The sequence below is a fragment of the Serinus canaria genome, chromosome 1A, assembly GCF_022539315.1.
Source record: "Serinus canaria isolate serCan28SL12 chromosome 1A, serCan2020, whole genome shotgun sequence".
NCBI lineage: Eukaryota > Metazoa > Chordata > Aves > Passeriformes > Fringillidae > Serinus > Serinus canaria.
In genome coordinates, this window is record NC_066314.1 from 41,657,760 (window position 1) to 41,685,091 (window position 27,332).

Here is a 27,332-nt window from a genome sequence, read left to right on the forward strand (position 1 = left end):
CATCCTGTTTTCAACCATGACCAGACATCCTCCTAAGTGTCATCATGTTGAGTTTTGGTATCAACAGACCACCTAACAGAATGACAATAACACGTCTTAATTTGGGAATGTTATGTTGCTTCACGAGATGCAAAAACAACAGAGGAATAAACTGGATTAAGTAGTAAATGCTCCAGATAATAGGTACTGAAAAGGTAGAGGGATTAGTGACAGGAGCTAAGGCAGAAGGGAAAATTTCAGCAGAGATTTTATTTAAAAATATGGAAGTAAAAGAAATATCCAAATCTTAATGATACATAATTCTGAAAAAAACTTAAAGGAAAAATCTGCAGATTTAAGCCATATACATATATTTATATAGTCCACCAAGAGAAAGCAAAAAATAAGCAAAAATTTTAATAGCTACATGGTTTTGTGTCTTCTAATGGAGACAAGAAAAGGCAAAACCCACAAGAGTATTTGCAAATTCATAAAGTGAAGTACATTTCATCCAAAAGACAGCATTTACATAACCTTGTGTTATATAGTAGTATAAACAATTGCATAATCAAAGGTCAGGCTGGAATACATACACCATTCTTTGACAAAAAATCTGTGGTTAGGATGCTGCCCTAGAAACAGTTGCATCCAAAAATTTTTTAAGAGATTGCTTCTTTGCCATAACCAGTAGAGCTCAAGACTGAGCTGCAAATATGGAGTATCTACTTAAAAATCAGAGTTAACAAAGGAAGTGAGGTGATGTTTGGCTATCTGAAGATGGTTGCTGAGAGAGGAAATAAGTTACACAAGAAAACTTGACAGCACATTTCTGTGGCCTGAGCTGCAGTCATATTTACACAGTGAGCTTGCCTACTAAAGTTGAACTCTGCTGATATTAATGAGGTTCAGCCTGGGAAATAGGCTTTATCTATATACAGTCAGTTGCAGAATTGGATTAAAGTGCTTCCCCATTTCAAGTGTTCTATTTTTCAGCATACACGTAAACTTACAGAAACACAATTACCTAGTTTTGACTGGATTTACAACAGGTGTTCTGCAATTGCTATTAAAAAAAATTACAAAGAAAATAAATATTTTCCATTAAAAGTAAGACCCCAAATCACCTTTCTAAGAATTGAATTTTTATTAAAAATAAAACCCAAATCATCATACACTGCAAAATTTTTCCTGACTTATGTCTGCATTCACAATGCATTACTTGATCGGGTACATTCACAGCATGCAAAGCTTGAGCACACATGGACATTCTTATAGGATAAGAATCTTTTGTATTTATGACCTAGATTTTGCATATTTTTGTGTTTGGTTCAAATATATTCTTCAGAAGTATAAAGCTGATTTTTGTTTTTGTAAATATGAAAAGTGAATTTGATGAGGGTATGATAAGCAGAAGTGTTCAAGTGCATCAAAACTCGTGTTTTGCAGCTGGATTCACATAGATGCAATTATAGCTTCAAAGTTTAAGTGACTTAATTTCTGCATTTGTAGCTAAAAGTTTTCACACTACATCTTCTTGCAGTCATTACTAAAATGTTTAAAAGATATAAAATAGCACACTACTTTTTGGTAAAACACTTGAGAATATGTAAGGGACAAAGAACACCTCTGGCATTTTTGTATTATGTGTTACTTAATTTAGGTGTTTAAGTAATGTTGTCTTAGCACAAAGAACATTGATTTCACAATCCTTGACTGAGTTTAAAAATCTGCAGAGTGGTAACCTGCACAATAACTGCTATCCATCTAAAAATACGTATTAGTGGCTTAGTTATATTCAAGGTCTTGTTAGGTTGAAATAAGAGCTCTGGAATGTTCAATGGAAATGATTTAGAAAGTATTAGTTTTGATTGGGTTACACTTCATTGAATAAATAACCAGAATATCTGCTTGCTACCAATGTTTGAATTTTTTTTAAAATTTCTTCCATTTTTATTACTTTGATTTGATGTTCCCACTTATAGCAAAATCCAGTGAAGAAACATTCCTTATGATTTTATGAAAGATACTCATCAACATGGTTCATTTTCGTATTTTATTAGTTCTGGTTTTCCTTAAGTAACATTTTTTGCTGATCTTTTATGCATTCTTTCAATCTATCTTCTGTACAAGTAAGACGTTTTTCCAGGATTGAAATGGTCTGCATGAAGAAAAGAATAATTTCAATTGGGTTTATATTATTCACACAGTATTATAAAAGTGTACAACATAGGAAAAGTAATTTTAACTCAACAGGAAAAAATACTATAAGATGGCTTCTCCTTAGCTATTCCACTATTTATAACTGTATTTAAGAATTATAATTATGGTTTTGCCTCCATGGAGATTGTCTAAAGGCTTTTGTTTTCAAAGAACATTTTCACTGAGAAATACACGTATAATGTAAAGTACTCTGGAATACTATGTGAAAGTTGCATCCATATTCCAATAGAAAAACAGCCATCACTGTGACCAAAAATGATATCTTTCAAAAAACTAAAAGAAACTTTTAAGGCATCCCCAAGAAAATGAAGTGAGAAAAAAATAGACTATTAAAAGGCATTTATTCTCCATGATATTATCTTCAGCAGAAGAAGTAGGTTTTTGGATCCAGGCTGGCAGTTTCTTTTACAACTCACTACAAAAATAATTACCAACTCATGACTTGACTCCATACTTCCCAAAACCTGTTTCTTCCTACTTAGCATATATATTGCAAAAGAACACAGAAAAAACCCCTTAGCTGCTCCATTTTGAAGTGATTTAATATCAATATATTACAGACTACAAGGAAGTATCTCACAACATAAGCTAAATCTGGATTAAAAAGATGCATTGAGCATTTGCAAACAAGTGACAGAGCCACTGACTGAGACCAAGTATTTGTGCAGTTTCATTGGCACAAGGACTTACTGCACTGCTTGGATTCCTACCTAAGCAAACACCTCACACACTAAGTTGGGAAAGGGATTAAATGGTACATTGCCAATTTACTTTGTTCATCCCCTGCTAGTGCATGATTGCTCCAGCTGGAATGTCTGCTAAACAACTGGCTTCTGACAAAACTACCCAGATCACACTACTGAAAAACAGCAATTCTCTCCAGCCAGAGTTAAAATACAGCAACAATCTTTATGATTATGTACCAGGAAGCTTTCACTTTGGCAAACACAATACCTACAATCAATATTTTCTGAAAGGAAAACCCAAACCAGTCACTTGACTACACAGCTATTCAGAATAACCCCATAGTCTTTAAAGTTCTGATTTATGAACATGACTCCAGGCTACTGTTGCCCTTTGACGGCACTGTCATTTTGCACTGCAAGTGTCACCTGTTATTGCATACTTACTAGAGTTAACATCTCCAGCTGCCCCACAATGTGGTCCAAAGCACAGTCCACGGAGGAGGAGATGCCTCTGTGCTGTCCCACACTAAGCACAGCTGACCCATTCTCATTCTCTGCCTTCCTTTTTGAACTTCTTGCTGAGGAAGCAGAGGGACGCGGCAGTTCTTCACTTTTGTCAACACCCTTGAATACAGAAACACATTTGAAGATTCAGCTTCCATTGTCTTCACTTAAGTGGAACGGTGTCAAAAGATAAACAGGACAGCCAAAAGTCAGGTTTTTAATTAAAAAAAAAAAAAACTACACATATATATATATATATGCATACACACAAGGACCACAAGGACCCTCAGATTTGCTTTTTGTACCAGGTCCAATTCACCACACTTTAATTTGTTCTGACCTAAGAGAGAATTTGAGCTGTGATGGATGAGGCAATATGGAAAACCTTAGCAGTCTTTAGGTACATGTTTCAGGAACATATGATTCAAGAGCTATGTGCTGTATCACTAGGGCTTAAATTAAAACTTGAATAAATACAATTAATGAGGGACACTTTCTTCAAAAAGATAGCTCTAGTTGACAAAGAAATTCACTCAGAGTAGCCATACAGATGAAAAATCCATATGTGACTAGACAACCACCAGCGCTTCTTTCAACGTCATGTTATGAAACCTTTGTTTAGTATGAACTAACCTCTTACTTCAGCTTTAAAAGAAAGTAGTTTTCAGTTGTTTGTTCAGTGATGGTACTTTTTGAAAAATTGATTCCTTCAGAAAACGGGAGAAGGAAACAACAGAGAAGATCCACACAATGCAACATTGAGAGAAAAAACTTTGATGTGTAAACTTTGCTTCAGGCTAAGTGAGAGAGCATGATCTTCCCCACCAATTTGTTTTTGTCAGTGCCTTCAAGTTCTTAATGGTATTTTTGAGGCAGGAAAGGTTAAATCATCACTAATTCATTAGAAAGTCCTTCACAATAACTTTACCTGAATAATTAATAATTTATTGAGATTTCTTTGAAAACTTCTTATATCTTCAGACAACTTTACTTTACTTATACACTAAAATAAGTTGTGGTAGTTAAGTTTTACTATTTTTAATTACATTTGATATATCTACATTTATAGAATAAACCTTTATAATGGTTCCAATTAAACTATTTCTGTGGAATTTATTGACAGCCCATGAAAATATCCATTAGCTATGAAAAGGGGAATATTTAGTCTCACCTTATGTATTTAAAATACACAATATTTATAATGTGCCCAAAATATATTTATGTTGTAAGGCTGAACAGATTTTCAAAATAGAGGGTATTAAAATCATTGTCAAACACTAACAAAAATAAAAATCTCCTTAGTCTCTAAAATACTCTCATAGAACGTAAATTGCTAGGCAGGATTATTAGCAGACTTTCACAAGATCACCTAGGTATGTTGATGAGTTTCTGTCAAGAATGAATTACATGTTGTTGACCCTGCCTTTAAATCATAGGATCAGAGACTGATGGATTAAATAATGCCATGATAACAATGTAACTATTTTAAATTTAAGTAAAACTAAATCAAATCAATATTACTGGGAACTTATACTGCTGCATTATCCACAATAACATTCCAGTTATTCAGTGCCATCCTGCACAGTCCTGTGTGGTGGGAAACAGCTGAAAGCAGAGACTGTGGTGAGGTAAGAGAGCAAAAAAGGAAGTCTTACAAGCCTCTCTGGGTTAAAAGTTCCATTGTGCAGTTACATTCTGCAAGCACAGCTCTCAAGCCCCCCAGGCAAGAACCCAGGAAGTGCAGAGCATGACGTTAGTAGAGACAGGGGCACATACCCAGGCATGCACTTCAGACCTTAACTGACAATGCTACGAAGGCAGAGGGAACCCTTCTCAAGGTTTGATAATACCATGGTATTCACTGACATCACTTCCACTGATTTCTTTTATCATAGCATTGTCAGTTAAGGTCTGAAGTAAGAGAGATTATTTCAACCCAAGGAGGAAAGCTATCAATTCAGTAAAGAGAGCAAATGCTAAGCTACTAAAAGTCTCACCACCTTTTTCCTACAGCAAAATTGATCCAAACCTCAATATACCAGACAAATAGACCTGAAAGAATGTTTTGTATCTCAGTAAACTGCCACCAGCATTGCACGTCAGAGTAATGGAAAATATAATTTTATATTTTATAATTTACTTATAATTTACTGGGTTAAGCAGCAAACAGATTTTTCTGTTACATCTTCAAAGACTTAGAAGCACAATAAAACATATAAGCATTTACAGAAGTACAGCAAAGACCCTGATGTTTGTCAAAACTCAAACAAGATAAGCAAATAACTGAGATTTCAAAATTTATAAGAGAAATGAAAAAAGACCATTTCAAATTTTCAACTTATCTAACTTGTGTCCAAATGGTTATTTTTATCATATCCTGGAAATTTGTAGAGACTTTTTTAAACACTGTCAGACATCAAGTATGTTGGTATAATTTCAAGATTATCTGCTTTATATTTTAACCTTTCCTAATACCTAACTTTACAATCTCCTTCAGCTCAGCAAAAGGTCCAAAATGGCTTAAATCTAACATAACACTCAAATGCCAAAACCCTGCTGTAAAGGAGTGACACTAGTCTCAAAAGATTTCCTTTACTTTTGGGTACCAGTTAGTTCATGTCCAATAATTTTATTCACCACAATATTTCACTTAAAAGGAAGCTCCTTTTAAAGAAAGTCTTTCTACTCAAAGTCTATTTCAAATGAAAAGTTTCAAGAATTAAATGTTGTCTTTCCTTCAAATTAGCCCCTTTCTGAAGTATTTGAAATGCTACCAATTCATAAACAACAATTCTGTATGTCACCAGCAATGTAGTAAAAATGTCTCATATATATAAAAAAAGTCAACTATTTGGAGACTAATCAGAGCTATAGCATATTTTGAGAGAATAAATTTTAATATGGCAATCAATTTTAGCTTGTTACTTCTGAGAAAAACAAAGAAGAAAATGAAAATGTGTACAGTGTTTCCATTCACAGACCATTAGTAATAGCATAAACTCACATTTGGGCGACTTCATGCAAGTTACAAATAAGGAGGAGAAGGAACAGATTTAATTAATCAATAGGAAGTTATTACCATGACATTACCAGCGGATGTTCAGCATAAAATTAAATTTAGCTTACAAAATGATGTCACAAACAGCAAACCATAATTGCTCATCTTTGTTTTCTGTCAAGCAAAATAGCCAAAACGCTGTGGGTGGTACTTGATCAATTTGTGAAAAATCCTTACACATAACCTTATCACCTCTGCCTGTTCCCAAACATTTTCCCATGAAACATTCACACAGCACATAGACACAAACACTGCATCCCAGTCTCCCTTTGCTTCATAACTGTTAAGAATAGAATCTGAGTAAAATGCACCCATATATAAGGATGCCTGAGCAGTTTTATTTATAGAAATGAAGAAAAAAAAAATCCCTCAAGGGAAATAAGAAAAAAATAAAAGATACAAGTCTCTCTCACACAATTGCCTGTCAACAGGCTTCCATCCTCTATGAGCTCCAAATTTGGAAACTACAGACCAGAGTTTCTAAAAGCATATCTTAGAGATCTTATAATTAAGATGGGCTTATAAAAAAGTAACATTGGTAAGCTTCCTAATGAATCACAAAAATTGGCATGGTCTTCTTTTTAAAATTAAACCTTTAAATTTTGAACACATGGTACATTTGCCTACTAATAGTAAAATATTTCTGATACTGTGATTAAAACAACTACAAATAATTAGTCATTAGTAGGGCATTAAGCTCAAACAAGATCAAAGTCATAACAGAGTATTGCCCCACCTTACCAGATGTTGAATTCCTGTGTCTTTTGAAATCATGGGAAATTTTTGGGAGAAACAGTACTGTCACTATCACTACTTTTTCCTTGTCTTGTGAACCTACCATCATATAAAAATGGTTCATTGTGGAAATGTTAAATTTAACCATTCAAGAGTTGGTTTTTGTGGATTTTTTGTTTTGTTTTTTTGGGTTTTCTTGTTGTTTTTTTTTTTTTTTATTTAAGTTTTTTGGGGTTTTTTGTTCTTCTTGTTATTTTTTTGGGGGGGTTGGGTTTTTTGTAGGATATAATTACTCACAGATCACTTCTACTGCTTTGAAATTATTTTTTTCAGTCAATGAGTGATCCACGTAAAACAGCTCTCTGATCTATTAGTCGAACACTGAGTATGTTAAACCACAATCTGTCTTATCAGCTCCTACTGAAGAAAACTTCCCTATAGTTTCAGCTGATGACAGCACTCTTCATTTCCTCTCTCATGCACATGAATCAGCCCAGCAACAACTTGCCATGTGCCAACTGTGGCTTGCTGCCCCATGTCATCTGATGAGGTATCTCTGGCATCATTTATTTGCAAATTTTAATGAAGTTTTGCATTCAAGCTGTAAAACACAGATAAACTATGTGGTGCATCCAGAGCAGAGTTCTACTAAGCATTTCTAGCTTGAGCAGTCCACTTTCAGAACTTCTAACACAGGCTCTCACACTTCAATCAAAGTCTTTTATGTCATCTTACACATCAGAGTCTTCTCCAGGTTTTAAAAAAATACCCAAGCTGAAATAAAAAATTTAAAGTGCACTTAACAGAAGTGCATCACATCCAGTCTGACATGGAAACACCTTATGGACCACTGAAGGTAGCACACCCTTCAGTTTAGAGCCTGATCATGAGCAGTGGTACCAGGTTACAAACTCACAGCCAATAAAACAGGCCAAACTATCAGACTGTATTCTTTAGCAAAACAGGCACTTCCACCTTAGATGGAAGAGCATAACACTAAGTCTTGAAAAGAGCAAATTCAGCCTGAAGCTAACTGAGTTTATAGAGGCCAGAAGGCCAGTACAAAGCAATGAAAACTCATAGCTTATTTTGGTGGAGTTTTTTATTTAATTATCTGTACAAAATTAACTGAAATCCTGATGAACTTAATCAGATTTTTTATTTTCTATCAGGATGACAGCTATATTGAATTTAGTATTCCTGTGACAGCATGAAATAATAAACTGCCTTATCCATAGGCACATCTCAAGATATCCTGAAAGTTCTAGGCAAAGAAATTACATCACAATTTACAAGCAACCTTTCACACACATAATGAGAAACTGACTACATAGTTTTCTTATGTCATCTTTTTCCCAGAGTGCTGCTTCTGGTTTGAGAAAACCCTGTAAAACAGTACATCCAATGCACTCAGTATTTTATGATTCTACATATACAGAATCTAGTAGAGAACAAAATATTTTCTCCGTTTTCCATCCATTCAAGAAAGCACTGAAAATGAACATACAATAACCTTTGTTTTCTCCAAAAAAAATTTTAAAATTTTTTCTATTTTCCTAATAAAAACCTCTTAGAAGTCCGCAAATATTTAGTGCATCCAGTTAGAAATAAATAAATATTCCTGAAATACTCAGATCATCAGTAATAAACTTTACTTAAAACCAGGTGATTTTTTTCTAATTTGCTCATTGATGTTAATTTCTTATATTAATAGTACCCTGGACAGTCTGTATCAATTTAAACTTTTAGAAAAAGCTAAGGATTTCCCCCCCAAAAACAAACAATACAAGTTAGGAATTGATAATTAAAAATTAACTGAACAAAAAGCCCCACAAAACAACAAACAAACAAACAAATCCCCCAACTAAACAACCAAATAAAAAACCCCAAAGCATATCATAAACATCCAAAACAAACCAGGCAGAAATCATTGGAGGTTCAATTTCCAAAGGTGAGAATCCCCTGTCAGGAAGTCAATTCTAATGTAACAGTTCAGGAAGACTATACTCAAACACTTTCATAAGCTATAAAAACACTTGCACCACAGGCAACAAAATATAAAAATGTACCCTGTAGAAGAAAGGCAAAGAAAGGTAATCAATTACCTCCAGTATATCTTCTGCAAGAAGCTTTGCAAAACTAGGGAGAAATAACATGACACTATTCTCTACTATTTACAATTATGAAATAAAGTAGCCAAGTTTAATTTAAGCAAATTGCATGCACACCCAAGGGGACATTTTACAGTTGAAATTGAAAAAAAGTTTCTATGATGGTTTCTTTTTACCTGCATAAACGCCTAATAAAAATTGTATGGCAGACTCTGCTTGAACTTCTTATCCATTTGAGGGCAGAGAAAAGCTAAAGGAGGGCAGGAGGAATACTTGCAACAGAAACTGGAAATATAATGAAATGCTTACTAGAAGGAAGTAACAATAGAAAATTAATAATTCTATGTGGACAAGACCTCCTTTCTACCTCTATAAATAGAACATCCTTCTATTTTTGATATTACAAATGTTAATGAATAAAACCAAAGCTATAAAAACCCTGGGACTTTCCTAGCATGTGGACAAACTCCCTGTACTTCAAATAGCAGATTGTGGGGGTTCACAGAGGGCGTCAAGTACATGGGAGGTAGGAGGCAGGGTGTGAGTGAGAGTAGAGCATCCTCATCAGGAACATACCTAATCAGAGAAATGACAACCATTCTTCTGGCTTGCCTGCTCATGACTCCTTTCTGTCCTCTTTCCCCTACCTAAAAAAACTGAATTAAAGCCTTTAGACCAATACCTAGCTAGAAGTCTAACTGAACTTTACAAAGAAACAATACCTGGTAGCAGTGACTTTGTTGTACAGAGTCTTAAATTATATATAAAGGACAGCACTTCCTCTATCTCATTCAAAGTCACCTAGAATATCCATATTCAACATGAATTAACAATGAAAAGAGGTTGATCAACAAACCCAGAGGAATTTCTTGTTCTTGAAGGCATGTTTACTCCTGAGAAAAAGATAAAACAAAAGAATATACTTTAAAACATGCAATTGATTTCTCCTAGATAAGGCTTTCATACTTAACCTGCTGGGGCAAAAGTAATCTTGGACAACTTACACTGTATGCAAATGAGAGAACTAAAGGAACACAATTCTGTCTTAAACTCCACTTCTCAATACGAATGAACAAAAAATTACTGAATAGACAAAACATCCAGAACAGACAGGCTCTGCCAGAACAAGAACTGAAGGCTGTGAATAATGTTTTCCTCAGCCCTCCAGAAAGCTGAGAAGGGCTACAGTCCCTGGGCTCCAGCCAGGGGTCTGGTGCTCCTCAAGAGCAGGAGGCTGGCACGGGGCAGAGCTGCCTGTGCTGCAGAGCCTCCCCCCATGCCCTGGCACTGTAGCAGGGCCCCCTGCTGCAGGAGCACATGGGGGCTGTTTGCCAGCCCCTACATAACTACATACTTACATGCATATCTACAGAAAATTTACTTTCAAAGTTATATGCAAAGCTAAAAGAAACTCCTTTCTACCAGCACAGCTGCATCTGTATCAATGGTTTTTGTCAGGGTGTCAGTGCTATGGTACAAATCTTTTTATTTTGCTATGTCATATCAACATCACTTGTGTCATTACAAAACTTTGTTGCACAGACCAACCTAAACTGCCTCCTGTTAGGGGATGCCATGGGGGCAGGATGTCCATGCAAAGATTTCACAGAGAAATCTCTTCCTAGCTGAGATCTGGCAGCTTTGATTTCCTATCAGAGCAGTAACCACAGGTGGCTGTACCACTTGACCAGGTGGATATTGACAATACCACGGAGTTTGTTTACTCCATAGAAGCAAGTGTCAAATCTCCTCTAATACAAATTACTTACAGGAAAATATCAAAGAGTTAAAAGCATTTGAAATTAAGTTAGCAATCCAGCATAGCAGAGTCCAAAGTTAAATCCAACAGGGCCAGCACAACTGCTTGAACACTTTGCCAAAGAGACAGATACTACTATCTGCAAAAGAAAAAAAGAAGTCCAGTATTTCATAGCTCAGAACTGAAATCCTCTGACCATAGCCATGAAAAATATATTTTACTATGTAATAGAAGAAATATGGTTCTTCAGCATTTTAGCAAGGTTTTTGTTAATGAAATGCTAGACCTATAGTGGATGGTGAAGGTTTCAAAAAAACTTCAAACATTTTACCAAGAGTGCCACAAAAATACCCCCATAAGGATAAAATGAAGCTTCAAAATTTTCATTGAAAAGTTAAATTTATGTGCTTTTATTAGATTTCACAAAATACCTGGAGAAAGCAGCAAAAGTCCATCCTGAGCTATTTCAGTGTTCAGCATTAGTAAATATTCAGAAGGTTTGGATAAGCTGTCCCATTTTTCAAGGTAAAAATAATATTCAGTCCTGCTTTGTTCAGAGGTGGGATTGTAAAAAAATGCTTTTTTAGCACCAGAACAACTTTGCACTTAAGTCACCTGAGGTTTACAATTTACTATGATAGAATCAGATTAGAGAACAACAGAAACTGAGAAATTTGAAAATTACAAACAGATATCCAAGAAATGTTAACTTTGGAGTGGTCTGACAGGCCTGTTTCACTCTTGAAAAATAATTTCTGTAACTCAAGGATTATTTGTACTTTAAAAGTATCAGAAACAAAAGAAGGCCCAGCAACAGCCTATTTATTAGCTAGAGATGTTAAAGCATTATGCATATTTTTATGTGTTTAATGGGATATTTTTATCTTCCATTTCAGATGATAATAAATATTGTAATTGTATTTCTGGCAAAATACTTTCTACTCCAACCACAGCAAAAAAGACTATTGGTTTGGGAATAACTTCAAAAGTCAGATATTGATACTGATTCTTAATATATCCTGCAATAATGGAGAAAATAGCAGGAGTGTGGGGAAGCTGAAATTCCATCAGTAATCACAAAGGATAAACAAGAGAATTGTGGGGTCACAGGTCACAGCCAGCATGAGAACTGTGCCAGAAAAAAGCCAAAAAATCAATTAAAAAGTTGACCTAGGACATATAGAGCAAATATTTAAGGCTTAATGTCAATACAGTTTGAGGGGACAAAAAAGCAATACTTTTTCAACCTGAAGACCTCTCGAATGAAATTTTTAGTCAAACTGTTACTGATAAAATCATCCTTTTTTTTATATATCCATAATATGCATGCTACAATTTTATTGATGCATTTTAGGTTGTAGTGCATCATGAACTCAATTATCTTGTTAGTGTTTCTTCAAAAACAGTTAAATCAGAAAGATGCTGCATAATTATACTGGTTTTAGTGACTCCATTGAAATCTGCTCTTGTTTTAGTCCCATAAAAAACATAAACAGTTATCTGGAAAATCAAGTTTACAGGTGACAAAAAAGGCATCCTGTAAACTACTAAAACAGTCTGGGTGACTTGGCAGTCTGATTTCAATCAACTGTCAAAATGCAACTTTATATATACATGCAAGGCATCAGAGAAGAATACACTACAGAGTAATACACTACAGAAAGCAGAGGTGTTGAAAAGATCTACAATGACATATAGCTGGACAAAATTATAAATCTTTATGATAAGGTTACTGAGTGAAGAATTACAGTATCTTACATGCAACTAACCAAAATTGCTAAGGAAATAGTATTGCACTATTTCACTACACTAGAAAAATTTGGAAATATGGACATGGAATTCCTTTCCCAAGAGACATAAGGAAGAAAATATCTTGGAAGAATAACTTTTTCAGTGAGGAACACTTGATACTGGTTAATCTAAAAACAGCTTAAGGATAAAGCAATTCTTTTAAATCCCTGTTGCAAGTAAGGAGTCTTCCTTTACAATAAAAGTACTGCAGTATTTAACTCAGAGTTGCATTGCAATGCCTTCACTTCAGGATCTAACATGCAGAGAGGAACTCACACTTCAGTGTACAGGAAATATTTATGCAGCAAGAACATGCCAGAGGACAGCATCTCTCCCCTCCCTACCTCCCTCCTTCAACCAACCCAAACTGCTACAACCAGACCATTGGTAATAATTAACCATATAGTAATATGTCAGGGGATACAGAAAAAAAAAGGCCCAAACTAAACCAACCAGCTCTTCAGAGCAGTAATGCCACATACCTCCACTGATGGTGTCACCCACAGAGCTACTCATTTTTTTCCCCCAAATATTTTTTGTTGCAAAATGCAACAGAATCCAGTGTTCCTCTTTCAGAATCACTAATCATATTCTGTTTATCACTTGCTTCCCTCCGATTTCATATAGTCTCAGCTTTTACTTTACAATGCTTCAAATTCAAGCAATAAGGATGGAGCTGCCTCCATTCAGTTTCAGTTACCTGCTGTTTACATTACAGCCATGCAGACAGAAAAAATCTGAATCCTCTCAGGCTGAAAAAAAAATAATTGAATCCAACATATGTACTTCCTGAACAAAAGGAAACCATTACTACCACCTCCTTTCCTCCTACTTTTTTCCATTACAGCTTAAGAAAGATATTCAGCTGTTGCATGCCTGTAACCCACCTGTTTGTATTACAGCACAATCACGCTGGATACATGGCCCCACAGACATCAGTCAATACAGTTAGGTTACAGCCAGCTCTGATCTACTCCTTCATCTCTAAATAATCTTTTCTTATTATTTCCTTTGCGCTCCTATTAGTGTTTGGACAGCCTAAGAGATCAGGGAATTGACCCGGATGAAATTAACCAGATAAAAACAGCCATTAAGTTGAAATAACTGTGAAACCATCCTTTAGCATTGTTCTACCTAATTTCTAACCCCCACACTGTTTTGGCGGAAGATACAAGCCAAGATGTTTTTCTTCATCAAACACCTATCTGCTGAAGCAAATCTTTTTTCCTTAGTTGCTGAATTTGATTTGAAAAGTCTCATTTTTTTCAGTCTTGTTTTAAGCAACCTATGTAATCTTTGGATGTGACTCAGTGTTTCCATTATCTCACATTAAGCAAGTAACTACATCTCTCACTGCAAACTGTACAGTAATGCAGCATGGCTTCAAGGAGAGATGTGTTGTATTGGAACAACTAATATATTTGGAAAACACTCAAACAAGCTCTAAGGCAGAAAGCATCCTCTGGGTTTAGATATCACTCTAATCTAAGTGATAAATAGAATTTGCTAGCACTTGTTTAAGCACTGTCATCTAGGAAAAAATAAAATATTGAAGCAGTATTCAAGTGTTTGCTTTTATAACAAACTTACTTTAACAATTTTGAATAACATTTTGGTTTTATTTATAAATAAATTTCATTCAAGTATATATAAAAATAAATTCTATATAAATTTCAGTCAAGTTCAGGCATAATATATATAAATTTCAGTCAAGTTTCTACCACACAGTTGCAAGCATGCTGTGCTAAACTTCTACTCCAGTTGTATTTAAGAACAAAGAGTAATTCAAGGGCAGCATTTTAGCTTTACAATCTTGTTTTCTGACATACTTGATCTGTAGCTCAGCTTTTTTATGCAACTTAAACAAAATCTTGCAGCCTTCTCTAAGAGACACACATTATGAGCTAAACTTTGCATTTCCTTGCTTTTTAGCACCACAAAATGTGCAATCTCAGAATTATAAAGTCCTGTGAATACTAAGAAGTTGAAAACTTTATTCGTACTACTGTATTTAAAAAGTTAAACTAGGTGCTTACAGGGTAACAGAAGCACTGAATGATAACTTCATTAACTTCCATTAAGTGAAATGACTCACAAATGGCATTTAGATCAGTAGTAAATCATCATCTAGGTCAGCAGGAAGCTCATTACAGACTGACAATCCAAGTGACAGAAACACTTTTCTGCAAGTGCTATAGTAGTAATTTCCTGTGTGAAAGGCTTGCTGCTGTTCCTGCATTCCTCAGGGGACACTTCTTCTCAGAGGATGTTACTCTTCCCCAGGAAGAGGAAGGAACCAGTTGTTATTGGATGTGTGGGCTGATAGCTGTCGGGCATTTTCTGCATGCCGCAGAATCAGCTGTGAGAACTGTGAATACAGCTTAGATTTCCAGTCAAAGCAGAGGAAAACACTGCTTGAGCAGACAAGGTCAGAGCGTACATGTACAGTATCTCAGGAAACTGAGAGAGAAATAATACCTGGAACTTCCATCCCTCCAGTTCCCAGAAATGTGCTAATGTGCTAAAGGAACAATATACACACATGGATCAACTTGAAAAACATTCCTGAAACACAGCTGCCCTGAGAAAGGTCCTACACTAAGTAAAATTTTGCCAGTTTTAAAAGGCCTGTCTTCTTACAAAATATTTGTGTATGTGTGCACATGTACAACTTTTTCCTGTTAGGTACCTCTCCTAGGCTTCCTGTTCTATAGGAACCCAACCTCCCTCCATATGTGTTGAGACACTATTACAGGGTGGGTCACCAGGAGCTACTCCATGCCTATTCCAGTATCACATCCGCTGACTTTTTCTTCAGTGATAGCACTAATATGTTTCTTTATTCTAACTGCTTATTTCCAAATTTCATTAAAAAAACAAACCATCAATTATTTGATTATAAAATTATGGAGACAGAACAGTGACAGACAAATAAACAGTACAATCTCATAAAGTACATTTCCTCAGGAAAGCAGGCTAAAAATAGCGTAAGAAATACTATATTCTTGCACTCTCTAGTGCCCAAAGTCAGAACTCAGTCTCTGATAAAATCCTGACTTTCTCTCCAGCTCCAGTTCACTCAGAGAATATAATCAAGACTATTAAGGAACATCAGGACATGTATTATTACTTAATTATGTAGAGACATAACATACTTCCTGTTCTCTCCTTGTAAACCAGCAGTTACATGCTGTGTTAGAATAGCATCAATGCAAAATGCAAGGACCACTTGGATCATATTCCTCTTTTATGACATGCATTGGGATCACCTTCAAGCATTTGATCCTTAAGCTCTATTTGATGCTAGCGGTATCAAAGCATACTAATTTTAAGATTATACACACAAATCTTTTTAAACATGCCTAGACATCTACAGCAGCTCAAAATGCAAGCTTAGAAATTCACTGTTCAATATGCAAAACACTTCATCTTTTCTGCACTTGTGATGAGTCATTTTGTTCATATACACCATACTTCTTTAGAAGGCTCTTAGCTGGGCAACAGAAAAAGCAGTCTGTACTGTTTCATGTTTATTCCAGATGGATTAAGAGTAGCCTTTGGGGGGAATGGGAGACATTCATTCTCTGAGAGCAGCTGAACATGCTTAGCTGCAGAGTCTTGGGGAGAAGGCAGCCTATCCTCTTGCACCAGCCCCACACATTCTACCTGTCTAGCATGCAAAGAGTAGAAAGGTCTGTCTAAAGTATACTATAAGCCAAGATAACACTTAAAATTGTCTGAAAAGCAAGACTGGACAGAGAGGGGGATTCATTTGCAAAGACACAAAAGCACAATACTTATTTTTATTCTGCTGCACTGAACACTTCAGACTTCCTCCATTTACAGTACTTATTCAGTGTTTGTATAAGACTTAGCATGAGCCATTTAGAGCCTGTTTGAGAGTTTTTTGGTATGGTCATCTATGAAAAAGGTGCAGACAGCTTTACCTCAAAACTTTGGAGACACAGGATCTCTTCACACTATTTCCTAATTTAATTCTATTTGTCATTGGGAGTTCAGGGAGTTGACAATTCAAATAAGCAGTTACTGGTAACCAGAAGAATGGCAGTAAAAGAAAAAAAAAATCATAGCTATTCAGGGAGTGGCCTTTCTTATTTCCCTGTCTGGGAACAAAGAAGGTAAGGTGATGGAAGAGGCTGGGAACTGTCAATTCTTATCAAAGCCCTTTTACCCATGGGATCACTCTCCAGTGCAGAGCTCAGTCTAATTGGCAACTGTATTTTGGACAAGAAACATAAGTGGGGCAATGATTCCAGTCTTTCTTTCAAAGGGAATACTGCTGGAACTTTTCTTTGGTAGAGAAAAATGTATGCATACAATGTAATGATCAGAGTTTTTGTCTGAGGACATTTAGGAAATACCACTGAATTACAGAAAGCTGTTGTGCTTTCAAATGATCTATAAAAAACATCAAAGGTAACTACTCTGCACAATGAAGTGACATATGAGTTTTGTTCTACCAGCTGTTCCCTTCTGAATTGGACTTAGGCCCCAGAGGAGACAATCTATGTATAAAATAGCCATTAATTCCTTTCTTCCTTCTACCCTCCCCTTAACCTCACTGAAGACAGTTGGTGTTTATTTCCTTGTAAGGCTGAAGCTAGGAAAGGATGCAAATCAGAATAAATTTGAAGTTGCACATAAGGAAAACATTAAGTGCTTTAAGATACAATTTCTATTTTCATCCTCTCCTACTGGATTCTGGAGTTATGTTAAGGAACAAGGAAGAGACATTAGTGCAAGAGTTTGTCAAAGCAAATTTCCATGAAGAAGAAGAAGAGCTGACTAAGCCTTCATGTATGCAGAAATGGAAGAATACACGCAAATTTTTCATTCATGATTGCTGTCTTTCCAAATACATGGAGTGTTTTTATTGTGGAGCTTGGTTATTTTTTGGGGCTTTTTTTAAATTCAAAACAAAGGCAGAGAAAAGTGTATCAAAAATACCTAAATCCTGAAACACAACCGCAAAAGCAATGTGTACAGAACAAATTAAGAGTACAGATACTTCTACTTTTTGCCTCAAGACACCTACTACAAATGCAGTACAGATAAACTTTCTATTTTAAAACTTAATAAGTTCTTTTTGCTCCAAACAGACACAATCCTTATCTTTCCTTACTCAGTAATTAACCCAGTCTTAACTTTGCAGGAGTTGTACTATGAATGAACAATAAGAGTGTCTTGTTTTTAGTGTTAAATGGCACTGGAAGAGAAAGAACAGCAAACATCTCCCAGCTAGTGCAGACATTCTGACTTCCAGATTATAGTACATTGCTTTGCTTCCTCCAAATCCTGTTTACATGAGCAAGGTCAGGGGATGAAACATTAGAGAGCCTCTACAGTGATTTCCTGCTTCTGTCAGTAAAAACTACAGACACACCATCAACTTTCCCTTGCTTCCAACAGCTTATCAGGGACCAGAGGTTACCAATGTATTGCCTTGCAGAATTGAAAAGACCCAACCTCTCTCATGATTAAAACTAAAATTGAAGGATGAAACAGAAAGAAGTAGTCCCAAAGAGAAACAAAACTTCCAATTTTTCCTTTTCAATAGTTCAGAAAACAAAGGCAATGTTAAGTTGCTTGACACATGGAGAAGGAGTGGGAGAGAGGCATTATTGCTTTCAGAGTCTTCAATGAAACGGAAAGGAGAAAGAAGCACCACCCCCAGCCCCCATATCTGACCCCAATTTAGTGAATATTTTCTGAGTGCAAAAGGCTAGAACACACCTAATTTCTGGTAACTGCAACATATGAGGACTCTTATCATTGAAAAAGTCAGGACATTACACAAGTACCAGTTTGTTAGGCATTCACATCTAATTTTTACAGTGCTTTCAATAATACACATGAGAACTGAATAAATGAATCATCAAATCCAAAGCTATTTCCTAACCATAATAATACACAGGAATTCTTAATGGCTTTGTACTTGTCCAAAAGAAAGCAACTTCATACTGAAGATTTCACTAAAATTTTTCCACTGACACAAGGATCATACTCCCTTCACTGAGTTTACAAAAAAAGTTGCATCAGTATGAACCTTAGAAGAAAAAAGATTTTTCATTCACTATGTTCAAAACAACTGGCCTTAGTACTAAGCTAGAAAAGAAGCTGAAAAAATACGGTGTTTATAATTCAGGCAGTTTAATGTGCTTTTAGCAAAATCCCTGTAAGAACATCCATATCTGCCTATCTTAGCTTAACCTCTGAAGCAAGAAAACACAACTAAATTAAAAAAAAAAACACAAAAGCAGGCATTTTAAGTGTGGAAGCTGTGATGGATTGTTGGTTTTGATGAAGCAAGAAATTAAAATTCCTTGAAAAGAGGAAAAGTACGAAGAAACGATAATACCAATATTTTCTTAGACAGCTACAGCTCAAAATAAATGAACTGCTAAAAAATATCTAAATATTATTTTAAATTCACAATAAAGAATCAAGAGTGTTATATTTTTAACTATTTGGTTTTGTTTTTAAAATCTTCTCTAGGCAGACTGTTGTCAAGAATAGATGATGGTGATACTTTGCTGCACCCTAATTATCTAGAGTAGTGTGTCCTCATTTGGGCTTCTTGGTCCCAGATAGACGCTGAGATCCTGGAGCAAGTCGAGAGCAAACAAGACAACAAAGGGGCTGGAAAACGATATTGAGAAAAGGCAGAGAACCAGGTTTGTTCTCTGGAAGAAAAGGTACAGGGAGACCTTGCTGCTATCTTAGATATCTAATGGATAGATAGAAAGAAGACAGACACACACATATAAGAGGACCACTGTGAATTCAAGGCAATAGATATATTGGAACATAGGATATCCTAGTTACATATTATGAACAAAAATATATTAGTCAACCAAACATTAAATCAAGCTGCCCAGAAAGGTGGTGGAATCTCTATCCTTACACATGATTAACAAATGAACTGGTCAAGGCTTACAAGAACCTGATCCAAGCTGGCCTTGCTTTAAGGGGAAGGTTAGATGAAATTACTCCAGTCATCCATTCTCAATCAATACTCTATCACTTTCATTAACAAATCTTCAAAGAAGGAAGGGAAAGAAAAAACCTTTTTGCTTTGTCACAAATCATCCTAGGGGCAGTAATAATGTATTTCCCATAAAGGAGCAGGAGAACACACAATTCAAGCTGAAGAAAAGATTCTCAGAAGAGCATTTTCTTCTATTGTCCTTTCTCCTGGACTAGACTGAGACCTATATAAGTTTTTGACCACTTACTGTCAGGAATTTTGGTAGTTATTCAACAAAACACTACAAGGTTTTGCATAGACTTTCAATCTTCCTGAAGGCATTTCAGGGAGCTCTAAGAAACTCAGAAATCCTACAGAAGTTTCAGTGTTGTTACTCACCCAAGAGAAAGACTGTATTTAAAGACTCACAATTACTTGAGACAGTGATCCATGAATCTCTCTCCTTCAGCAGAAAAACTGAAGTAAATATGTTGATTAGCTACTTCCAGTGATCTAGGGACTTGCCAATATGTTTTGTAAATAACCCTTAAGATCCTGCTGTGTTACATGCATGATAAATGTATTGAACAAGAATGCATAAAGATATCTAAATGCAGACTGCATTTTTCTCTCTGCACATGTCAGAAGGGCAGAAGAACTCCTTAAGGCAGAGCCTTAAAGAATAAGTAGGTATATATAGGACATGTGTAAATTAACCTGACAATCTGATCAAGAATTTTTGTTATTTGAACAGCATTTTTTCAGTCAAAGTAATGCCAAAAAGCCATAAACAGGTTTAAAATAGGTCTTGAAATGTTTTCAGGGGAAAAAATGCACAGTGATAATGTCTTTGACAACCAGTAGAAAAAGAGCAACCCATTGGGGCTGGAATCAGGGATATGTATGAGGTAGGATGATGAATTAGACTAGGACTAGAGGATGGCAACCTCAACTTAAAAAAGGACTAAAAAAAAAAAATGCACAAAAGTAGTATTACTCAATTGAGGACAAACTGTATCAAGAGGAAATCTGTCAGTGAAGGTGTGACAGAAATAAAGGCAGCATCTGCCCTTTTCTCCTTGTTTCTTATGAAGAACACATCAAGCCTCTATTAGACAGTCTCCATACATTAGGGAAACTGACAAAGCTTCAGATAAAAAGGTCCAAGTCACTGAGATCCAGAACTTTTCAGAAACAAGACACAAAGAGTCTAGGTGGCTGGCCTGATTAAGAAACAGGTGATAATTGCACAAATGACAGAAGCTGGTAATGTGGCAGACAGACACTGGACAGGAAGATGATACTAAAGGATGAGCTGACATTAGAAAGCAGGGAGGACCAGATTGGTTGACAAAACTTGAAGAATGTTATTCACTGTGGCAGAGGAAGGATATTAGTGGCAAAGAAAATGTGTAAATGATTCCTGAATTTGTGGGAACAGTGGCAGGGTTAGGGTTAGCCTGTGTTGAAAAGGACAGTTGCCCTTAATACTACAATCTGAGTAACAAGATTATAGAAATGTTTCCAGATGGAAAAAGATGCTGATGGGGAATGCTGAAATGCAACAGTGGCAAGAACCACTGATAACTGGTAGATAATGAACCAATGATAACTGGTAGATTGAGATGCTGAGGGGGAAAAAAAAATAATGATTACTGACACAGTCAAAAAGCAATAAATTCCGAAGTAACATTTATATATTGAAGATTGTAAAGGCAGACAGACAGCAGTCAAAAAATGCTGTACTTCTTGAGTCAATGTATTCCTCTGAGTTCTGGGCATAAAGTTTTATAAGCTGCCTTCATAGCAAAAGAATTAATGGAGACTAAGTGATTTGTAGCTATGTAATAAAGAATTACAGTGCAACCATACATTTGAACTCTGTGATGAGCAGAGTAAGTAATGAACACAGAGTACTTAAAAGTGATAGGTAGTCAATAAATTATATCTACCAATATATTTATACATATCTACTATATCTATACAATCCACTGTCTGTGAAGCCTATTAAACAGATGCCTGTAAGTCTACAAAGAACCATATTTCCATTATGAAAAAATGACAACTGATAAACCTTAAAATATAAACATTATCACCTCTCAAATATAAGTTATTACATGATTGTTTTGAAGTAAAGGTTTCTCATCAACCTGTGCATCATGATCTTCAAAAATGATCTTGAAGAATTTTGTATAGTACCTTCACAGTATAGCTTTCATAAAGCATTCAGGACAAAACAGAACAGCAGAAACCACACCTGCTGCCTTTTTCTAAGTATTAACCCTTCAACCACATAAACTTTTTATGGTAACTAAAATTGCTCAAGACACAATTTGTGTCTTCACAGGAATGGATTCAGAGCTAAAAGAAAAATTCTCATTTTAACCTAATTCTAGAACAGCATGTCTTTTAGATTTCATACCAGGAGAGCATATTTCTCCTCCCACGAAACTGCCGCAAAAACATTGCCTTCCTCTCCTCCCACACGCCATACCAATGTCACATGTAAAGCCAACACTAGAAGACTCTAATCCTATCACTCTGTCTTAAAATGTATTACTTTTTTTTTTCCTTCTAGGGAACTATTAAATGCCTTATAAGGAGAAATAATAAAACAACACTTTTAGAATTGTATCGGTCAGACAATGATTCTTTAGTGCTATCATTATTTGCAGATAAAGACAGAGTTACAAAAAGTGTTTGAGAATAAGCCAGGAATTTTAACATTAATATTTAGATGTACTTAGCATGGGCTTATAAATAGAATTTGTGCTTAGTATAGTGGTAAAATTGCAGGTATAAAATGAAAGCTTTGCTATTACACCATCTTCTGGTTAGACTTGGGAACTGTGACAGAACGCTTAAATTGAGAATTTAGGATATTGAGCGCTGAGCACTTGACAATTGCTAAAAAATCTATTTCATTCAGATGGACAGTAAAAGCACATTTCAAGAACATGTTAGCTATACCTTACCCTTTTTCTTTTATTTTTTCTTTTTTAAGTTTTTTTTTTAAGCAACTTACAGGAGTACTGATACATGAAGGTGCTCTAATATCGATGATAACTGGGTCAGGTGTTTGTGTATCAGGCACGTCAAAGGTAGCATCAACCTGTTGAAAATAAATTATATCATTATTTCAGCACCAAAAGAGAAAAGGAAATCAGACTGAAATAAAAAGTGAGAACACACTTAGCAGCCCAGATTAATTGGTTCCCAATCCCTGTTCAAGTTCCTTAAGTCATCCATTACTAACAGACTGTCAATGTGCTTACTTCTTCTGTACCAGCTCTGATCGCCAAAATAACTTTGAAAGCACTTCTGTGGAAAACAGGTAGTAGGTAACACTGATATCTGTGATAAGATAACAGATCAAAACCAAAATATATTGTTCCTGAAACCACAGGAAAAACTGCTCTATACTGGGACAATGTCAGAGGCTGATTGATCAGATAGAATGATAGATGGCAGAAATGTCATCACAGTACCTGCAATTTTGCTCTTAATATCACAGTTACTACTTGCTTATTTTTGGCTATAGGAGTTAATCTATAACTTAAGCAATATTTTGCTAATGTCCTTGCCTGAAAGAGAAGCATTAAGAAAGTATCAGAGAATATGAAACTTGAGAAAGCTGCTGCTTTTATCTTATGGTTTCACCTATCAGAATAACCTCCCTATAAAAATCTGTGTGCATATTATCCCTACCACTATATTATCTAGGTGTATCACAGCCTAAGATGTTTGCCTTCTCAGAATGATGCATGGAAGTGCTATTCTTAATATTTTATGAACTGGCAAAATTTACAGAAAGACTAGATGACTTTCAAAACACCAAGAAGTCTGATGCAATATCATCAGTAATCCAGAGACAGTATAAATTCCAACCACCTTATTGAAAGCAGAAAAAAACGCCCAGAACCCAAAAAGCTCACACTTGCCTAGTGACAGGGTTAAATTTAGTCACTGAAAGTTTCTTAGCTACAAGGGTCATTTTATTTTGACTTCTCAAGAGGAAGATCCTACTATTTTTCCTGAAGACTGTCAAAACTCTGGCTCAGCCAGAGCTGCTCACTTCGTAACTGCTTCAGTGCTATTTCCAAATGGAAAATTCCTTGATGTCCCTACATTGGTATAAAGACCTTTAGGTCAGAGACATGTTTGTTAAGTAGCTAGAATACAATCTTATATCTGGAATTAATAGTCAGGGAAGGAGGGCAGCAACACCTTGTACTGCCTGAAGACTTTACATTCAGTTTATTTAGATTTCCTAAGTTAAATGCAGAAATTTAAGTTAAAATTAATAGAAGCAAAATCTCCCTTAGTAAATACAAGCAGAAGAAGATGGACAAAGTTTACTAGCAAGCTGGAAGGTAAAGAAACATTTAAACACAGATATTACCTGATTATTCAAAGTAAAAGTGATTCTTAAACTTTGTAGCACTTACAAATCATAGATGACAAAACTTCCTTAAGGTGAGATCTTAACACTGTTTTTAAGCTTGTTCACTTTTCTGAGAAGCAGTGCTTAGCTCTTTATTTTATTCAGTTTCAACAAGCCATTCTTCATCTGTGATCTTTTTTTCTGTCTTCTAATTACAGGCGCATCAGTCAAGAATGAGCAGGGACTCAGGGGCAATCAAAAAAACCCATTCAGCTACATGGTCATCAGTGCTGAACACTTTAAACTCTCCCTCATTTGTAGATGATAGGATCAAGTCTTGTTTTTTTTTTTTCAATTTTGTCAAATAGACTTGGAGGAAAGAAAGGGAGAGAGGAGAACCAAAGCCAGGTATCATGGTCTATGTAATAACCTTCTATTTAGCTGAAAATTCTACCATTTTAACTGGACTTCTCCTTTAGCATCTTCTCTGCAGAAACATGAATAATCAAAACCTCCTCTGACTATTGTATTGCTTACCACTTTTTCACTGTTAAGGTGAGCAGGAGAGGAAGTGCAAATTTTACTGGTTTGACTCTATACATATTATGTCTATTGAGATTACACAGCCAACTGTCCATCTAGCTTCCATTTGTTCAGGGCCCAGGATAATCAGGGTCAGTTGCTTCTGACATTGTCAGCCCTACAATAAATATAATTAATGCATTATCCAAGTGCAATCATTCTAGGGGCAGGTAAGACTAAAGCCATTTTCTGACATGCATCTTTTGGGCACTGAAGAGAGGACAATGCATCTGCAGGATTCTGCAGAGGAGGGATAGTAGATGCCTACTACCTATCAGTACTCTAATGTGGAGGAGCTACTGTAGTATTATCACTAATAGCTCTTGAAACATCTTCTTTGAGATAGTATCTCTTTGTTCCATACATGGAGATATTGCAGAACGAGTTACATTCTTGATACAGGTTGGTAAATAAATACATGGTATTATTAAGTTTAAAGAAATGCTCTTTTTGTAGAAGTGTCACATCCTGGAGCTACAATGAAAGTTCCTTGGAGTATACTTCTGCTTATTGCTTTACCAGTGGATAAGGGGAGGATGAGAACCCTTATCCCCCCACCTGGGGGTGGAGGAACTGTTATAAGCCATACAAAAATAATTAAATATAAAATTATTAAGCAACTAGTCAGAAATAGCATCTAAAAGTTGTTTAAAAATGCACAAAAATATAAAGGCTGTATCTAAGTCATTCATACAAATATCAGTGTTTAATATTGCACTAAAAATGAATGAGATAATGGAATGAAGCTAAATGTAAAAGTTTCAAATTACTTGACGTTTCCCGAAAAGGTGATGTGGTTAGCTATAAAATAATCTTACAAAGGGAAATCTTCAAGGTAAATTAAAGATTTCTTCTTTGAAAAGACTCAACTTTAAGAAATAAGACAGAAAAAAACAGAGCACTAACATGCAAGGTAGGCAGTACTGTCACGTATTACAGGTTTTCAAAAACACTCTTTCAAACCCTTGCTTTAATTACCTGATAAACTGATACATAAATATTTTCAATATCATCTTCTAACATGATAAGGTTAAGTTTTCACATTTTGATCCATAGTACAATAAAATATATTTGAAGAGAAGGTTTCTACAGAATTTTTCATGAATTAGAAAAATAAAGTTAATAAAATTAAAAGAGGGAGTTTTAAATGACTCAAAAAGTATTTCTTAGGAAAGTGATTTAGCTACTTAGTCTCTCCAAACACACCAAAAGAAAATTAGCTTTCAATTTGATTAAACACTATTCTTTGTTCTAGACCGGGGCCCTCAAGTCAAGCAAGCCATATAATCTTTTTTCTACTGCCACCTAGTGTATATTTGAATTTCCTTCATCTGAGAAATATTTACAACTGAAAATACACATAAAATTTTAATATTAAATCAATAAAAGCTCTTTGTGCACAAGAGATAAACTCTATACACTTTAATTTGTTCAAACCTCAAAGCTGTTTTGAAAGAAATTCATTTATTTTAAAGAAGTCTTTAGCACGTGAAAGGTCAATTACATACAAACATGGCAAACTCAGAAATACAATTCTCACCAAGTGGAATGCAGTTTTTAGTATATTTCTCTAAAATTGCATAACTGATTAAACCACTATTTTCAAATAACTCCACAAGGTCCTTATGTCAAACAGAGACAACAACTGGGATTTATGACAGCTAAATTTAGACATACTGCTAGACACCTGTATTTGAGCTGGTAATCACCTAATATCTCTGTGACCAACAGAAAAAAATAGGTGCCTTTAGAGAACAAAAAATTCATTTACATTTCCAAGTTGCCTAAAAAACTAAAATTATTATAAGCATTAAAATTCTACTTACTCAAATATTCAAGAATCGCATTGATGGTAAGTGCAGTTGGAGAACAATTATAAAGTTTTACAACTCAAGAACATGAAATTCAACTCCGCATTAAAATTCAGGCTACTGCTGGGCTGAGAAGAAACAACTAATGGTTTTCTTGTAAAAGTTAATTGTGCCTCAAAAAAAGGTAGGTAGAGAGAAAAAATAGGGAAGGTATCTGAAATTTTACTAGTTCATTGCATAGCTTTGAAGAGTGAATAAGAAAAAGTAATCAGAAAAGGCAAAATGCACTCAAGCCTCATCCTTCTGTCACTATCCTGAAGGCAAAACACCAGATGATACCTGCAATTCTTAATGCCCTCATGCCAGCTGCTTTATTCAGAACAGCACTTCCAATAGGTGATGTGTGAAAACATTGCAACACTGCCTCTGATCCCAGCTGAATAAATTCTAAGCCAGCTCCATTTTTGTGTATACCATTCCCCCAGAATATAGTTCTGGAATTACAGGGACTTTGCCACACTGAGACAAGCAGGAATAGAGAAGGAATACCTAACCAAAAGCAGTTAAAAAAAAAAATCAAGGAAAGGTGTGAAACATTAGGAATTTTTAAAAATAGGTGGCAAGTTACTTTCCTCTTGAGTTCTGCCCATACATCTGTTGAACTTTTTGTGTTCTAACACCTTTAATTTTATCCTAAGGCAATCCCTCTTCAGTCCTGTTGTAG

General features: G+C 35.4%; 1 protein-coding gene across 2 annotated transcripts in view; it reads right to left on the reverse strand.

Annotated features, from left to right (window-relative positions):
- Positions 1-2,018: 2,018 nt before the first annotated feature.
- Positions 2,019-27,332, reverse strand: part of POC1B (POC1 centriolar protein B) — a 52,734-nt gene continuing 27,420 nt past the window's right edge. For both annotated transcript variants that reach the window (XM_050983849.1, XM_030238138.2), the window contains 3 exons: positions 22,857-22,943; positions 3,330-3,509; positions 2,019-2,137 (listed from right to left, as the gene is read on the reverse strand). In XM_050983849.1, the coding sequence (XP_050839806.1) occupies positions 2,036-2,137; positions 3,330-3,509; positions 22,857-22,943 (369 nt within the window). In that variant the 3' untranslated portion in view covers positions 2,019-2,035. The remainder of the gene's footprint in view (positions 2,138-3,329; positions 3,510-22,856; positions 22,944-27,332) is intronic.